This window comes from Sorex araneus, chromosome 3 (genome assembly GCF_027595985.1).
Source record: "Sorex araneus isolate mSorAra2 chromosome 3, mSorAra2.pri, whole genome shotgun sequence".
NCBI lineage: Eukaryota > Metazoa > Chordata > Mammalia > Eulipotyphla > Soricidae > Sorex > Sorex araneus.
The window spans coordinates 74,625,776-74,641,344 of NC_073304.1; the positions used below are offsets into that span (position 1 = coordinate 74,625,776).

General features: G+C 52.4%; 1 protein-coding gene across 1 annotated transcript; it reads right to left on the reverse strand.

Moving 5' to 3' along the window:
* Positions 1–377: 377 nt before the first annotated feature.
* ABHD4 (abhydrolase domain containing 4, N-acyl phospholipase B) lies at positions 378–14,989 on the reverse strand. The gene is made up of 7 exons (XM_004609486.2): positions 14,913–14,989; positions 11,051–11,139; positions 9,157–9,529; positions 8,869–9,023; positions 6,668–6,779; positions 3,349–3,535; positions 378–1,695 (listed from the first exon to the last, which is right to left on the reverse strand). Exons 1-7 carry the CDS (start codon positions 14,972–14,974, stop codon positions 1,606–1,608), a joined length of 1,068 nt encoding a protein of 355 aa, XP_004609543.1. The 5' UTR covers positions 14,975–14,989; the 3' UTR covers positions 378–1,605.
* Positions 14,990–15,569: the final 580 nt, after the last annotated feature.

Below are 15,569 nucleotides of genomic sequence, written 5' to 3' on the forward strand. Positions count from 1 at the left end.
TGATTTTCCACCTGTGGCCCCCATGGAGTATCCTGGAGCCCAGACACTGACTTGAAATGCACTTTAAAGCTAGGGTTATTGATTGACTCGGCAGTATGAAGCCCCTATCCTACCTGCTTCTCCTTCTGCATTGGAACTTGGCCCGTCGGCACACCTCATCCTCCATTGGAGGGGCTGGCAGCGGTGGCCTGTGCAGACCTGGATTCTGGATTGAATGGAGAAGGACAATGTGGCACTAAACTCCAGAGGTCGTGACCTGTTGCGGGGGGACCTCTCTAGGCGAACTCTTTCTCTGAGTCAGGCATCCCCAGGTCGTGGGAACTTCAGCAGCACCCCCAGAGCTCCTTGGAGCAACACTGGATTGCCAACACCGCCAGCAGCATTTACTCATTTCTTTATTAATATAGAAAAGGAGCCCAAGGCAGCTGGACCAGTAGAACAAAGCACCAGGAGTTAATACTATTCTGGTGGAAGGGTTGGCTTTACAAAAGTGAAGGGGAAGGCAGGCACTCCCCGAGTTCTGAGGCCAGGCCCAGCCCATTACCCAGAACCTCGGAGCGACAACTGGAACCAGCCTGCGAGAGACAGACAGGGTGGCCGGGGTGGGATGAGCTGGAGACCAGGAGGAGAGAGAGCGTGGTAGGGCCCAGACACCCATCCCATGGGAGAGAAGGACAGGGAACTGCTGGTTTTACGGCAGAACGGAATCCTGCCATACTAGTGGGCATGGGGACGTCTAGACAGGCTGAAGGCCTTTCCCTTCGCTCTCCACCAGGGGCCACCTTTGTTCTACACTGCAGGTGGGGCTTCAGGGCCCAAGGCACAGAGGGAGGCCCAGAGGCCACCCATTGGGACGTACGAGGGGCAGGGAAGGAAGCACTTGAGTGTCCCCAGCTGAGGCAGCCAGGATTGAGAGGCAGAGCAGGACCTGCAGCACCCCTGCCCAGTGGGACTGGAATGTGGGGGGCAGGGGTGATTAGGATCCTTTCTGCGGCAATGGGGTCTGCACAAGCGCGGGGTGCCAGCAGGCCTGGTTTTCGCCTCAGCTCTCCGGGACCAGATCTGTGTCACATGGGCCAGCCATGTCCCTCAGAGGTTCGTGAGGGCTTTGGAGCTGCCAGCCCAGGTTGGAGAAGAAGTTGCCGGTCACAACAGTCCCAGGCCTGCTCTTGGTTGGTTGTGAAGAGGGTGCCAGCCAGGGCCCCGGGTGGAGCTGGTATGGGATGGGGGGAGCCAGAGCTGGGAAAGGCCGCTCCTGCGCCCTGGGGGAAGAGGCCGCCCTCCCTTTGGCACAGGGAGGGAACGTGGCTCAGTGCAATCCCTTCACAGCCATCGTCCGGGCAACACTTGGCATGGGGACAAAGGGGTGGCACGACGCAACCCTTCGCGCTCTTCCCCGGGCTGGGGAGCTCAAGGCCTCTCAAGGCTGCTGCTGGCCGTGCATGTGGCCTCATGGGGGGGGGGGCGCTCTTTTTCACTGGGGTCCTGCCCTCGGCCTCTGCGGGGCTGGCACGTGTTAGTTGGAGAGGAAAGGACAGAAGGTGAGTAAGCAGACAGGGAGGTGGGAGCGACTCTCTGGCTTCCTCTTCCTTCGCAGACAGACGCTCAGTCCACAGAGTTGCAGATCTCCTCCACCACGGCATTGAAGATGTGTGGCTGGTCTGCGTAGACGTGATGTGACGCGCCCTCGATCTCCTGCAGAGAGGGACCCCAGGCATGGGCACCATTTCTCCCTGCTCTCGCCCTCTTGCCTGCCTTTCTGGAGTCGGGAATGGGCCCCCCCCTCCACCCATCTCCTTGTGCTTCCGCTTTCCTGCCAGTCACGCCCACAAACTACCTATGGGAGCCATGTAAGCACATTAATGGCCACGATCCAGAAGCACAAATGAATCTTGGAAGAGAGCAGTACGGTACAGAGATACCTCTGGACCCCAAAATCACCATCCATTTAAAAAATTTTTTTAACTCCAAGTTTAGCACCCTATGAGATAAATTCAGTATTCTAGGAGCGTGCAGCTGCTTTCATGATCATGCAATTATGCCACTGATATACCAAGAGTAGCACACCACATTTGATGGGGTATAAGGCTGAAGACAACCAATCTTGATTAAAAAAATATATGTACATAACTATCTACTTACAGATAGATATATATTCACACAAGATTCAAACTCTAACAACATGTTAATGATCTCTAATACAGGGCTTAAGTGACTCCAAGATGAGATACAACAATTTTCACACACTTTCCTTTAAGGAAACTTTTTTGATCATTTTTAGTCAATTATTCATAACAAGCAATACAAAATAAATTACTTAGCATCTGCCTTTTGGGCAGGCTTGGGTGGTGGTAGAAAAACTTAAAATAATGGTGGTGGGAAGGTGTAATGGTGGTGGGATTGGTGTTGAAATATTGAATGTAATCAATTACTGTGTACAAGTCTTTGAAAAAAAAGAAAAACCCTCTTCCCCGCCACGTGGAGCACTCACCAGAAGAGCCATCCGCCTTTTGCCCTGGGAGTGGGTACTTGGCTGTGGGAGCCAATGAAGCCCAGCTCCCCATTCTACTCCTCTGCGGGCCAGCTCCTCCCTTTCCTTCTACACCGGCCCCACCACTCCCTGCTTATTTCACCCACAGGCTCAGTAAACTGGGGGACCCAAGGGATACCCAGTCTTCACATCAAAAAGGCTCCTTAGCAACGAGGGCGGAGGGGGCTGTGGATAAAGGGAAGCAGGAGTGTGGGCAGGTGTGGGAATCTCCCCTATTCGCTCTGCTCTTCTTGGCTCTCTCTGGTCTTGGGTGGGAATTACAGGGTGGTAGGAGTGGAAATTTGATGTTTCCTGGCTGCTGAATCTGTTTTAGGACAGGATGGAGAGCCGACACTTTCAAATCCACTACTCTGCCCCCATCTATCCACCCCCACCCTGAGTCTATTCATCCTTGCACACTCAGTCTATCCATTCCTCCCCCTTCAGTCTATCCATCCCTCCACACTCAGTCTATCTGTCCATTCCCTCTCATTGTCTCCATCCCTCTTCTTCAGTCTACCCACTCCTCTACCCTGCCTCAGTTTATCCATTCCTCCTCCTTCAATATATCCGTTACTTCCCACTCAGCCTATCCATTCCTCTCCCCTCTGTCTATCCATTCCTCTTGCCCCTCAGTTTATCCATTCCTTTCCCCTGAATCTCTGCATCCTATTCCCTTCTATCTATTCATTTATTCCCCCCACCCCCACTCTCTGATCCCCGTACTGTACATAATCCCACAAGGCTGAGAGTGAGTCTGTGTGTGTGTGTTCAGACACAGCATTTCTGCCTTGTCCGGTTTCTGGGTGGGCACGTACCATGTCTCGGACATAGGAATCCGGCCGCTGCAGCTTCACCTTCTTCCCCGTGCTGGTATCAATCCAGGTGTTGGCCCCATAGATCATGGTGATGGGCACATCTTTTCGAATCAAGTGAATTCGCTCCAACATGGGGCGCCGGGCCCAGCCGAAGGATTCCATCATGGCCTTGAACGCAGTCTCTCCACTGGCAAGGCAAAATGAGGCAAGGCAATGTACAGAATGAACCCCACAGCAAAAATTTCAACTTCTCAGTGCATGTGAGAGGTTGGGGGCAGTCCCTTTCTCCTCTTTGTGTCCCTTGAATACACTCCAGCTCTGTGCTCATTAACTAGTGCTAAGATGAAAAGACGAGACTGAATCTCCAGAGGTTGCCAGCTATAGAATCAGTCAGGTGGACACACATGAAAAATGGCCCAAGAAGGCAACGGACATCATTTTATTCAACAGATACTCACATGTCCTGGGCTGAGCAGGGGGACATACAAACAAGTCAGAGGTGGGGCCTCCCTTCCCCGAGTTCACATAATAACTAAACATGATGAATACTTCCAAGTTTCCCAAGAATTATAAGACGGTGGAGTTGGTGGAAAGCACAAACTCAAGTCTCCTGGGGTTGGAGGGTGAAGCTGAGGGAATTCATCGGAGGTGAATTCTGAAAAGCAAGTTGTTTAGCACAAGAAAGAAGGCTTCTTGAGATTGGGGCGGAGGGGGGGAGCTAGCTTAAGTGGCAGAGCACATGTCTAACATGTGGGGATTCTACCCCCAAGCCCCAGTACCAGTAGGCATAGCTCTGGTGGAGCCCAGACACTCCCTCACCCTCAGCACCTTAATAACCACAGGTGGGGGGGGTCCCTGTTTCACAAAGGGACTTCCGGAGTAGACTCTGGGAGGGGACATCAGTCTTCTGTACTAGAGTGCTCTGCAGGAGAAGCCACAGTGCCTCTCCCGGGCCATCTACTTAGGTAGAGCCCTAGAAGCCACATCATTTGGGGTCATAAGGACAGAAGCTGTCAACTTTCTAGACTGGTCCAGAGCTTCTGCAGGAGGCAGCAGAGGTCGGGGGAAAACTGCGGCCCGGCAGGGCAGGTGTGGCCTGTTCAGTATCGTATTCCCAGTCTGAGAAGGGGAGCCTGGCTCTGCTCAGGCAGCCAGAAACAACGAGTTGTCTTCAGAGGTTGCCGAGCAGGGGCTGGAGCACAGTGGGTAGGGCATTTGTCTTGCACGTAGCCGACCCGAGTTCGATTCCCAGCAACCCATATGGTCCCCTGAGCACCGCCAGGAGTAATTCCTGAGTGCAGAGCCATGAGTGACCCTGGTGCATCGCCAGGTGTGACCCAAAAAGGAAAAAAAAAAAAAAGATGTTACCAGGCAGTGGAAAAATCATGACTCTGGAGTCAGACAGACAGGAACTCTTCCCTGGCTATGTTTTCTTAGCAGGTCATGTAACCTGAACATTAAACTTGCTCTGAATTTCCTTTACAACAAATTGGAGAGATTCATACCCACATTCTCACAGATGACTGTGAGAAAAAGGGAAGTTAGTACAAAACCATTAAGTTTCAGTAAAGCAGGCTACCTCTGATCAAACGTCATGTTTTCCAAGGGAAGGTGAAGGATTCTCCATGAGCTTTGTCAGGGTTATCACTTAGAAACATTTAGAACATTTAAAACATTGAGTGCCTTGAGGGAAGAGGGAAGACAGCAGAAGGTGAGTGAATTCAGCAGAAGGGGTCAACTACATGCTGATGGATGAAAACTACAATTCAGGAGATGAACATAATATAGTATATACAGATGTTGACTTAAAGGCTGTATCCTAAAACATATATGATGATAAAAACATAAATTATCTCGGTTAAGGAAAAAAGTGCAGAGACGCTGGAGGGATAGCTCAGGGGTAGAGTGTAGGCTGGGCATGCGGGCACCCTGGGATCCATCCCTAGGACCCCACGGTCCTCCGAGAACTGCTGGATGTGGCCCCCAAACCTAAACGCTAAGGGGCTGGAGAGGTGGCTCCGGCAGAGCACATGTCTTGCTGGTGTGAGGGCTGGGGTTCAATCCCTGGCAGTGGCTTGGATCTCTGATGAGTGGCCCCCACAACAATTGAAAAACACACTAAGCACCTCCCCAGACTTAGTGATGTCTTGTAGGAGGGGGTGGTTGTCACTGAAGCTACCTCTGCATTCTCTAGGAAACACATGTGCTGCAAATGATAGATTCTGTGGCTTAGGCTGGGAGGCTATTTATTATACAGAATCAGGCCTGGGACTGGGAAACCCTTTGCGGCAAGGGGCTCGGGCTGGGCCTGTGGGGCCTCAATGGGTCTGAGACTGGCACTGGGCCCGGTGCGGCAGAGAGAAGGGGTTGAGAGCGGGAAGCTGGGGGTACTGGTTTGATTGTTGAGCTGAGTTTCTATACTGTTGCTTAATAGGGGCTTTTCAATTAGCTGAGCTCATGTGAAATGTTGGATGGATAGTTCCCACGCTGTCCCAAAGCTGTCGGGGTAGGAGCCAAGGCTCAGACCACACTGCCGTGACACAGTCCCTAGCTCAGGACAAAGCTGGATGGGCTGGCAAGGGAGGGGGCTGTCCCACCCACTAAGTGGCCTTGATTTCATGTCTCCTGACAACCCAGGGGGTGGTGCCACCAACTCAGGCCTGGTATCAGCCACTCACAGGGCACTGGCCAAGGGGAGATTACTCCCTACTGCCTAACGTCAGCTGCCAAGATGCAGATCAGCAGGCTCAGGGGGGCCTGGCATGAGGGGTCACGAATAAAAACTTCTTTCTAATACTTCTCTCTCTCTCTCTCTCTCTCTCTCTCTCTCTCTCTCTCTTTCTCTCCTTCCTTCCTTCCTTCCTTCCTTCCTTCCTTCCTTCCTTCCTTCCTTCCTTCCTTCCTTCCTTCCTTCCTTCCCTTTCTGTCTTTCTTTCTTTTTATAGAAAAAAAATACATTTGCATTACCTTCTCACTTAAAAAGAAAGGTCTTGCAAGCTGTTTTGTTTTTTCCCCCCAGACTTCTGCCTGTTGGGCTAAATGCCTTTCTCAAGGGAAGAAGAAGGGTCATTCTCCAGAGAGCACCTCACGTTTAATTAATCTATTATTCTCTCTATCCCTTTATGCCTACCCTTGGGGAATCTCTCTGGAAATGATCAAGCCTGCTAATGCCTTTGTTCTCCTAATTGAATGAGAACTTTCTGGAAGGAGAAATGCAGCCCAGAAAAACCTGAGGCCTCTTGGGAGCTTCTAGCAATTGAGGTTTTACCTCCCACCCTCCTCTGTCTTCCCTCAGCTGAGGTTCTCGGAGAGGCCTCACCTGGGGTTCTGGGCATTGCAGTGGTAGATGTATTCCGATATGGTATCATCTTCAAAGAAATCTGCAAACTTGCGCTTGAAGTCTGGCCGGAATCGCTGTACCAGACCAGGCCCTGGGAGGGACAGAAAAACAGGGAGTGGCCAGTTGTGGGTCGGAAGTGGGGAGGGCTGGTGGGAGACGCCTACCTGACCTGGGTACGTCTGAGCAATTCTGTTTTTTTTGGCCCACACCCAGTTGTGCTTAGGGTTCACTCCTGGTGGGCTTGGAGGACCACATGGCGTGCCAGAAATCGAACCCAGGTCTGCTGTGTGCAAGGAAACAACTTTACATGCTGTACTATCTCAATGACCCCAAGTAAATAATAATGAACAGTTTTAGCCAAGCATAATCCCTCCTGCTCGGGCGTGTGGTAATCCATGTAACATCCCACAGCACCGGGAGTGCATAAGGCGACCCGGAAGCCGCAGGAGACTATAAGTGATTCAGTCAAGCACTGTGAGGACTGAGGAGCGTAGACAGTCTCATCACAGAAGCCAGGTTACTTTCTCCTCCCCGATGTTCCTAACCTTGATGTTCCTCCAAGGATCACAAGCCCCACGAAAGTCCACCATGGAGATCATTTTCTTCTACAGCTCTTTCTCCCTGAGACCTTTTTGGACTTTTAACCTGAAGGCTGTGGATGAAACCAGACAACCTCCCAAGAGCCCTCTCATGTTCGGGGCTGTAAGGGAATCCAAGGGCAGAGGTAAGCTGAACACTGGCCTCACGCACGGGTGGGGCTGTGCTGAGAGCAGCTGCTTCCTCCCCCTTGCTGTACGGCTCACAGACAAGCAGCAGGGCATGCGGAACCGCTGTGCCCAGGAAGCCTCAGGGTCCACTTCTGATCTCTCTCGTGGTCCTCTCTGTGCTGAGAAGCAGCAAGAGGCATGAGCGAAAAGAGCGGTGGCCAGGAAGCCCTGCCAGGCCCCCCACTGCCCCCCCCTCCCCGTCTTGGCTCTTCTGTCCACGAAGGACCTTGGGCAGCTCAAGTACAGAAAGGGAGAGGCTAGTGATAGCAGGGCCACTCGGTCCATGGAGCCGGCCTTGGCCTTTTCTTCTCTGCTAGGCCCCAAGTCACTGACTCTCCTTCCCTTCTCCCCAGCCCTTATCTTCTGCTCACATGCTCATGTTCTTCTTTTCTCCAGAGACAGGCTACTTCTCTCAAGGCACCAATAGATGACTCTCCCTTAGCCATGAGCAATGAAGCACTGGCTAGGGAATGTCACTATATAGACATCAGCCATCATTGCCAAATAAGGGGGCCACAAGCAGGCAAATAGAAGAAGAGCAGAAGCTGGGAGGTGGCTCAAAGGACTGGAGCAGAAGCTAGGCATATAAGAGCCCTAGGCTGAATCTTTGGCACTATGTGGTCACTGAGCATCTGGATGGCTCCCCTGATCTCCTTCCCTCTCTTCACTTATGGAATTTGCTGACAGCTTTTTATTTTTTTGTTTTGTTTGTTTTGGGGCCACATCTAGTGGTGCTGGGCTTACTCTCAGTTCTTTGCTCAGGAGTCACTGCTGGCAGGGTCTTGAACCAGGGCCAGTCATGAGCAAGGTGAGCGCCTTACCTGCTGTTCTGTCTCTCTAGCCTCTTGCTGTCAGTTATTACCTGGTGTGGATGTGAAGCCTCCCTGGGGCAAAGCATGGTTTAAAGCATTTGTCTGCATCTGCCAGAGGCTCTGATTGCGAAATCTTCTGCTATAGGAACTGGGAAGGCCACAGAGACGGGGGCCTAGTGGTGGCGACTGCTGAATCACCAACGGTTTGCTACAAACACATATGCAGCCTAAGCTAAACTCAGCAGGGAAGAGTCAGTTCATACCTCCCTCTCTCTTTCTCTCTCTCTCTCTCTCTCTCTGTGTGTCTCTGTGTCTGTCTGTCTGTCTGTCTCTCTCTGGGAGTCTTGCCAAGGCTCAGAATAGTAGTTCTGCTCCATCTGTCTCTTGCAAAGGAGAGCTTTTTCCATGTAGCCAAAGGGGACAGGGCACCTCTGGCAACAGGAGAGGCAGTCTGGGCCAGATCAATAGCTTTAAATAACTATGCCAAGTCCATTCCTGCTTTTTACGAACAGGTGGTGAAGACAGGCGTCCAGATGCGAGAGGGGTTTCTAGAATGGATCAGCTTTGGTTCAAAGACTTTCCTGATCTGCAGACTACTCACCCCAGGGCCCCGCTACTCGAAGAACAGCCAGTGGGTTGGAACGCCCTAGGACAGAGGCCACAGCCTTGACCCAGGTTGGGGGTGCACGGATCTCACTCGGGTCTGTCGGTCGGAGGGGAAAGCCCCACGGGTCCACCAGGATGAGGTGCTTAACTCTAAAGGAGCACACAAAGGAGAAGGTCAAGTGCAGTCGCTTGCAGACCAGTCCTCAAATCATCCAGAAGAGAATGACCACAAGCGAACACTATCAGGATCCTGGTCACGATTAAGAGGGCGTTTCCTTCTTACCTGTCGGGGTACTTGATGGAGTAAGAGGTGGCCAGGAATCCTCCCAAACTGTGGCCCAGGAGGATCATACTGGGGATCCCCATAGTCTCCCGCCATGTCTCTATTGAGGTCACAAACTCATCCTCTGCGCCCTCCGGGTCCCTCGGGAACGTTGGCCTTGAGCTTCGCCCGAAACCGAGCAGATCAAAGGTGTGCAGGGTGCGTCGGGCACTCAGGGAGTCCATGTTGAGGATCCAGAGGCCCACGCCGCCCCCAAAACCATGCACCATCACCAGTGGGGTGCGCTCTCTGAGCTCGGGGCTCACGGTCACCGTCCAGATCTTGTTTTGGTTTGGGAGGGACACATACCGAGCCAGGAACTTGTTCTGGAGGCCTGGGAGAAGGGAATGCCAGGCAGATCACTAAGTCAGTTGGGTACTGGCCATGTCATTTTACCTCGATCGCTCAGCGCCCTCCACCCCCAAGTCCGACAGGACATTTTCTTTCCACACACCACCCCCCACCTCCCACCCCTTGCTGACTATACTGCTAAAGAGTTCGCTACCAAGTGCAGTTTGCCAGTGGTCTGGTCTGCAGCTTATGAAAGGAGTCACCTTCTTCCTGGAGGCCATTTGTGGGGCTCCCTTTGGGCCCAGGTGCAGGAGCCCCGCTGATGCCCAAGCTCATGCACTCATGGTACCTGTACCTGTGCGTGCTTGAGGCCTGACTGACGGACAAAAGTGTTCCCAGTGCAGGTATCTGGGAGGGTAGCTTGGACTAGAGTTAAAACAGGTAGATAGGTGGATATGCACGGATTAAGGTTCATACTGAGGGATGAACTTGAGGTTATAATGGGATCGCCAGAGCCCCCTGCCCTTTCTCTATCAAGATGACAAACTCGGGGCTGGAGAGATAGCACAGCGGGTAGGGCGTTTGCCTTGCACGCGGCCGACCCGGGTTCAAATCCCAGCATCCCATATGGTCCCCTGAGCACGGCCAGGGGTAATTCCTGAGTGCAGAACCAGGAGTAACCCCTGTGCATGGCCAGGTGTGACCCAAAAAGCAAAAAAAAAAAAAAAAAAATAAGATGACAAACTCATTCTTAGACCCCAGTGGGCCTGCAGGAATGCCTTCAAAACAGGAAGGCCACGTGGGTTGCCTCTGCTGCCTGCACAAAGCAGTCATGTGACAAGACGGCCTGGGGGAAACAGCCAGGACCCCAGGCCCATCAAGTAAACCTAGGCTGTGCAGGAGCCACAAAACAGAGAAGAGTGGTGGGAAATGCAGGGATACAGGGCGCAAGGGCCCTGTCCTGACCCATGACACTGCTGCTCCACGAATACCTGGCCCTCACGTAACTAACTGCTCATGAAAGCTGATCCAGGGGGTCATGCAAACTACTGGGGTAACAGGCTAAGTGGGTAGAATATCATCGAACATACAATGTTATTGGGGTAGAAAAATATAAGGGACAATGATATCAGAGAATATAGGTAGGACTGCTTGCTGGTCCTTGGGTAGGAAGGTGGAAAAATGAAGAAGTGTGTTTGGAAGAAGAGCTAGGGATTTAAGGAAGAGAGAAACAAAGAGAAGAAAGGACAGCATGTGTGCGTGTGTGTGTGTGTGTGTGTGTGTGTGTGTGTGTGTGTGTGTGTGTGTGTTGTGTGGACCTGCTGGGGTTTATGGTGAAGTTGTGAGACATTGGCAGGAACTCAGACGATGGGTTGGGAGAGAGATGCCAAGGAACCGGAAGTACAGAACCCGGAATCCTTTGTGTAAATCTCTTTCCTTCAAACCACTGGCATCCCTTCCTCACGTCTCAAACATGCTGATCAGGAACTGGGGCTCTTTGTACCAGGCTCGAGAAAGTTCTGCCTTTCCTGAGGGAGGCAAGGCAGCTGTTCCCTCTACTTACATTGAAGAATTTTGGATTCCACGTTCTTCAGCTGAGACATGGATGTGGGGCGCCAAGCTGGCAGCCAGCTACTCAGCCAGCCTTGAGGCCTGGGACAAAGAGACAGGAGACCCTCATTGGCAACACAGAAAAGAAACAGGGACACCCTCAGCCAGGGGGACTATTCAAGACCAATCAAGGACATAGGACGTTCCCTATGAGCAGGACCCTTGCTGCTCAATTCTTCTCCACCTGCCACTCGCTCTTCTCCTGTGAGCTCAGCAACAACATGCCTTTGTTTCCAGCAGAAACTCAGAGCACCACGGGTACCACATTTCACAACACACAGAGCCCTTTCACATTTATTATATCATCTGAGCTTTTACAATTCTCTTCAGCTACTAGTTATCATCATGTTCAAGATTCCATGGGGGAGAAAAGTCAACTTTTAGCCACTGTTGCCATTTCCAGGACGGGTTGTTTCTGTGGAGAAGTGCAGATATATCCCCTCAAGGGGGTGGAGTGTAAGGCCTTTCTCAGTCCCTGGAAACAGAGGGCACTCCTGTCCGTCCCTGTGGGGTTTCAGGAATTCAATCAGTTTAGCCTGGAACAAGGACACAGGATGGGAGGTGGGAGGGCTGGGTTCAAGTCTTGCAGTAACTCACTGGTAGACCATAGGCTGCCTCTGGTCTCATTCCCCAGATTATAAAATGAATAGAGAGCTCATCTCCCATGGCATAAGATAAGCAGCCCACATCCTCCTTCAAACTCAGGGAACCTCTAAGACTCTGAAGGTCATGGCAGGGTAGATTGAAAGCTCCAACTTAGGAACTATAATCAGACCTGAACCCGAGTCTCTGTTTTTATCCTTTACAGGTTGAATGTCTTTGGATCTTAATTTACCTGCCTTTGAACTTCTCAATACATAAGGAAGTGGGTAAAGTGCCTGAGACAAAAAGATAATCAATGAATGAGGTTTTATTATTTCTTTTCCATTCCTAAGACAGTTCTTTTTAGGGTCAGGGAGATAGCACAAAGGCGGCAGGGCATGCTTTGCAGGCAGGAGTCGGAGGTCTGTACCCCAGCACCTCCAGATGCTCTGAGCACTGCCAAATGTGGCTCTCAAACCAAAAAAGAAAATATTTCTCCTTTCTTTGTCTCAGCTTGGTTGGAGGCTTCTTGGCTCATCATTTGCAGGACAGAATTTTTGACGAAAATTTGTAGAAATCATCTCCTCTTGCCTCTTTAGTTTATAGAGGAGCAAATAATAGATGGCTAATGAGATCAGTTGCTTCTAGGAACCAGTTCTCAAATCCCGGCATCTCTGCATCTCTTCCTTAGATGATCCAACCTCTGCTTTTCAACATCATATCCCCCCCCCCCAAAAAAAAAATCACAGAATTTAACAACATCTTGACATTCTCTCCTTTTTCTGAAGGGAGACAAGACCTAAAGCCAGAGGCTAGAGTTCTAATCCTGGCACTGCCACTTACCAGCAATGTGACTTTCGGAACACTATTGAGTTTTTCTGGGACAGGGTTAATAGGGGGATAATAACTGTATCTATGTCATAGAATAGTAATAGAGCTTTTGAGTCAATGCAGCCAAGAACTCATAGAAGAATACCTTGCATAAGATAAACTCCTAACAAATGTCCTTTATCTCAGCTGAATTCCAACTGCCTGCATTCCCAGTGCTTCGAGAGCAGCATCTCCAGATGATGGCGTGAGCTTTGAAAGCAGCTGAGAGCAGTACATCACTGAGAATTGTCAGTTTTGGTCACTCCGGTCTCCAACTTTCTTTTCTTTTTCTTTTTGAGCCACACCCACTGTGGCTCAGGGGCTACTCCCAGCTCTGTGTTTGGGGAGGACCATGAAGTGGCTGGTGCTGGGGACTGAATCTGGGCTTCCTGTGTGCAATGCATGGACTCAGCTCACAGAGCTATCTCTGTGGCCCTTTAATCAATCCAGTCTCTTTCTTTCTTTTTCTTTCTTTCTTTCTTTCTTTCTTTCTTTCTTTCTTTCTTTCTTTCTTTCTTTCTTTCTTTCTTCCTTTCTTTTTTTTTTCTTTTGCTTTTTGAGTCACACACTGTGATGCACAGGGGTTACTGAGTGCTCATGCACTCAGGAATAACTCCTGGTGGTGCTCGGGGGACCATATGAAATACTGGGAATCAAACCTGGGTCGGCCGCGTGCAAGGCAAACACGCTACCCGCTGTGCTATCGCTCCAGTCCCAAATCAATCCAGTCTTAAGGAGTCTCTATACCCTTTTATTACTGGACTGAAATTCCCTGGAGTCTTGAAGTATGAACATCAAGATGAAAAAGTTTGCCAGTCTGAACAGAAGGGTTCTCTCTCTGTCATAGAAACTGACAAATCAGACTAGGGTAGCTGGACCCCACATCTCCTTATATCTTCCCTCAGCAGCGCTCAGGAGAAATGCAGTTCTGTGGGGCAGCCCCAGTGATGCGGAGCAGAGATCCCTCAGAGGGAGCTTTATCCTTCTTCTCTTCACCAAAAAAACGTTACAGACTAAGTGCAGGAAACAGCGGCAGGCACTCTCTATTCAATACTGATGGGGAGGTAAAGGCCGGCGTGGGAAACAGAGGCAAGGAGTAAGTAGACAAAGCCACATTGCCAGAAACATAGTTGTGTCAGGAGATTTCTTCTCTTTGGGGCGCTTTTATCCTGGGGTGAGGGTGTGTGGGAGCGGCAGGAAGGATTCGGTGCTGAGTGAGGAGCCTGCCCTATGGATTCCCATGATCTTGCCTGGACTTCTGACTTGCTACAAGCGTCACTGCTCGCATCTTCGCCCCCCCCCACCCCCACCCCACCCCTTCCCGGCTCTGAGGCTGTGTGGCTCTACGTCCTGAGGGCCACTGTAAATTTCCCCTTGGAAAATTCAGTTTAGAAAGCAACACTTTCCTGGACAGTTCCTCCCAGCACTGCAGGAAGCTCCTAGGGCCCTGAGGTTCATTCCTATGGCAAGCCTCCCTTTCGCGCACCTCTGCAAAGAGGGGTGGGGTGGGGGGTGGGGGCTCCAGGAAAGGCCCTGTTTTGGTGAAGCCGAAGCTGGGCTGGGAGCTGAGTCATTCTCGTCGAAGCAACTTTTCCTGAACGCTATCTAAGCCTGCCAATCACACCACCTACAGGTGGCATCCGCGCCGATGCCAAGCGAGACCAGCGCTCGCAAAGTCCCCAAAGTTCTCGTTCTGAAACCACAGCCTTCAGGGGCCTGCTGTTCGGATGCTGATGACATAACTCGACCGCAACTCGCGCCGCCAAAGTTTCTCGCCCGGGTCCGTGAAACCTGCAGGTGCGTCCAGCAAGCGCAGCGGCGTCCGCGCGGCGCCCGGCGCTTCCCACCCCCCTCGCTCCCCCTCTCTCTTTCTCTTTCCCACTCTCCCCTCTTCTGCCTGCGGCGCCCGGTTCTTCCCACACACCCCCCGACGCCGGTCCCGGGACAGATCCGGACAGGCAGAGCTGGCAGCTGCCTCCGCAGCCGCATTGCTCAAGCGTGCCCGGGGGCCCTAAGGCAAACCCATCGAGGTTGAGCCGGGGTCCGGGGGCACTGGAACGGGTGCTGGGGGGGGCCGGGGGCGGATCGCGAACACAGAGCAGAAGCGCAGAGCAGCAGGCGAGTCCCCAGGACTTGCGCCCACCTTCCCCCCCCGATCCTCCTCCACCACCACCACCACCTCCAGGTCCAGGCTCGGCCGCCGCTTCCTCCGGGCAAAGGCGCCCCCGGCTCCCGCAGCCCCCAGCCCGCCCGCTGCAGCCGAGCCCCCCAGGGGCAAGGGAAGGGCAGAGGGCTCTGAGCCGCGGTGCACGGCCCGGAAAGAGAGAGCGAGAGGAAGAGCGAAGGGGAAGGATCAAACTCACTGCTGCTCCAGATCATCAGCCATAGTAAACAAGCCCTGCCGGGTCGCGGCGAGCCGGCCCATCCCTCCTCCTGACGCCAGCACCAGCTGACCCGGGAAAGTGTCGGATAACAAAGTGGGGCGTGGCCAGCGTGGCGGGGCGGGGCGCGCAGCGCCCGGGACCTGCGGCGGCGGGGACCTGCGGCGGCGGGCCGGTGGTCCTGCACACGCACGTGGGGTCCCAGCCGTGTAGAAAACTAACGGTCTTCCTACCCTCTCCCGCCTCTGCAGAGACTGGACTATCCTTGCACACACTCTCGGGGGGCGGCTTCCCTGTCCGAGTTCCCTCACCTCCTTCCCCCCCCTCCCCAAACCCCCAGGTGTCCTTCCAATCCCGGGAGTGCTCACAGGCCGCTGGCTCCCACACAGGGCCTGGGGGCTGATACCGCTCCCGGTTGGCCAGATTTCACAACTGAGAAACCTGGATGCCTCATTAAAGCTGGAGTTGAGATAAACAACAAATACCTTTTTATAATACGTAGGTCCCATCCAATATCCGGGACAGGACTGGGCATTTTGTATTTTCTCTGGCAACCCTAAAACTAAGTGATTCTTGCCAAGATGCATTCCTTTGCTGCGGAGATTTTTCAACCTAGTCGCCTGGGAAGATAGGGTTCAA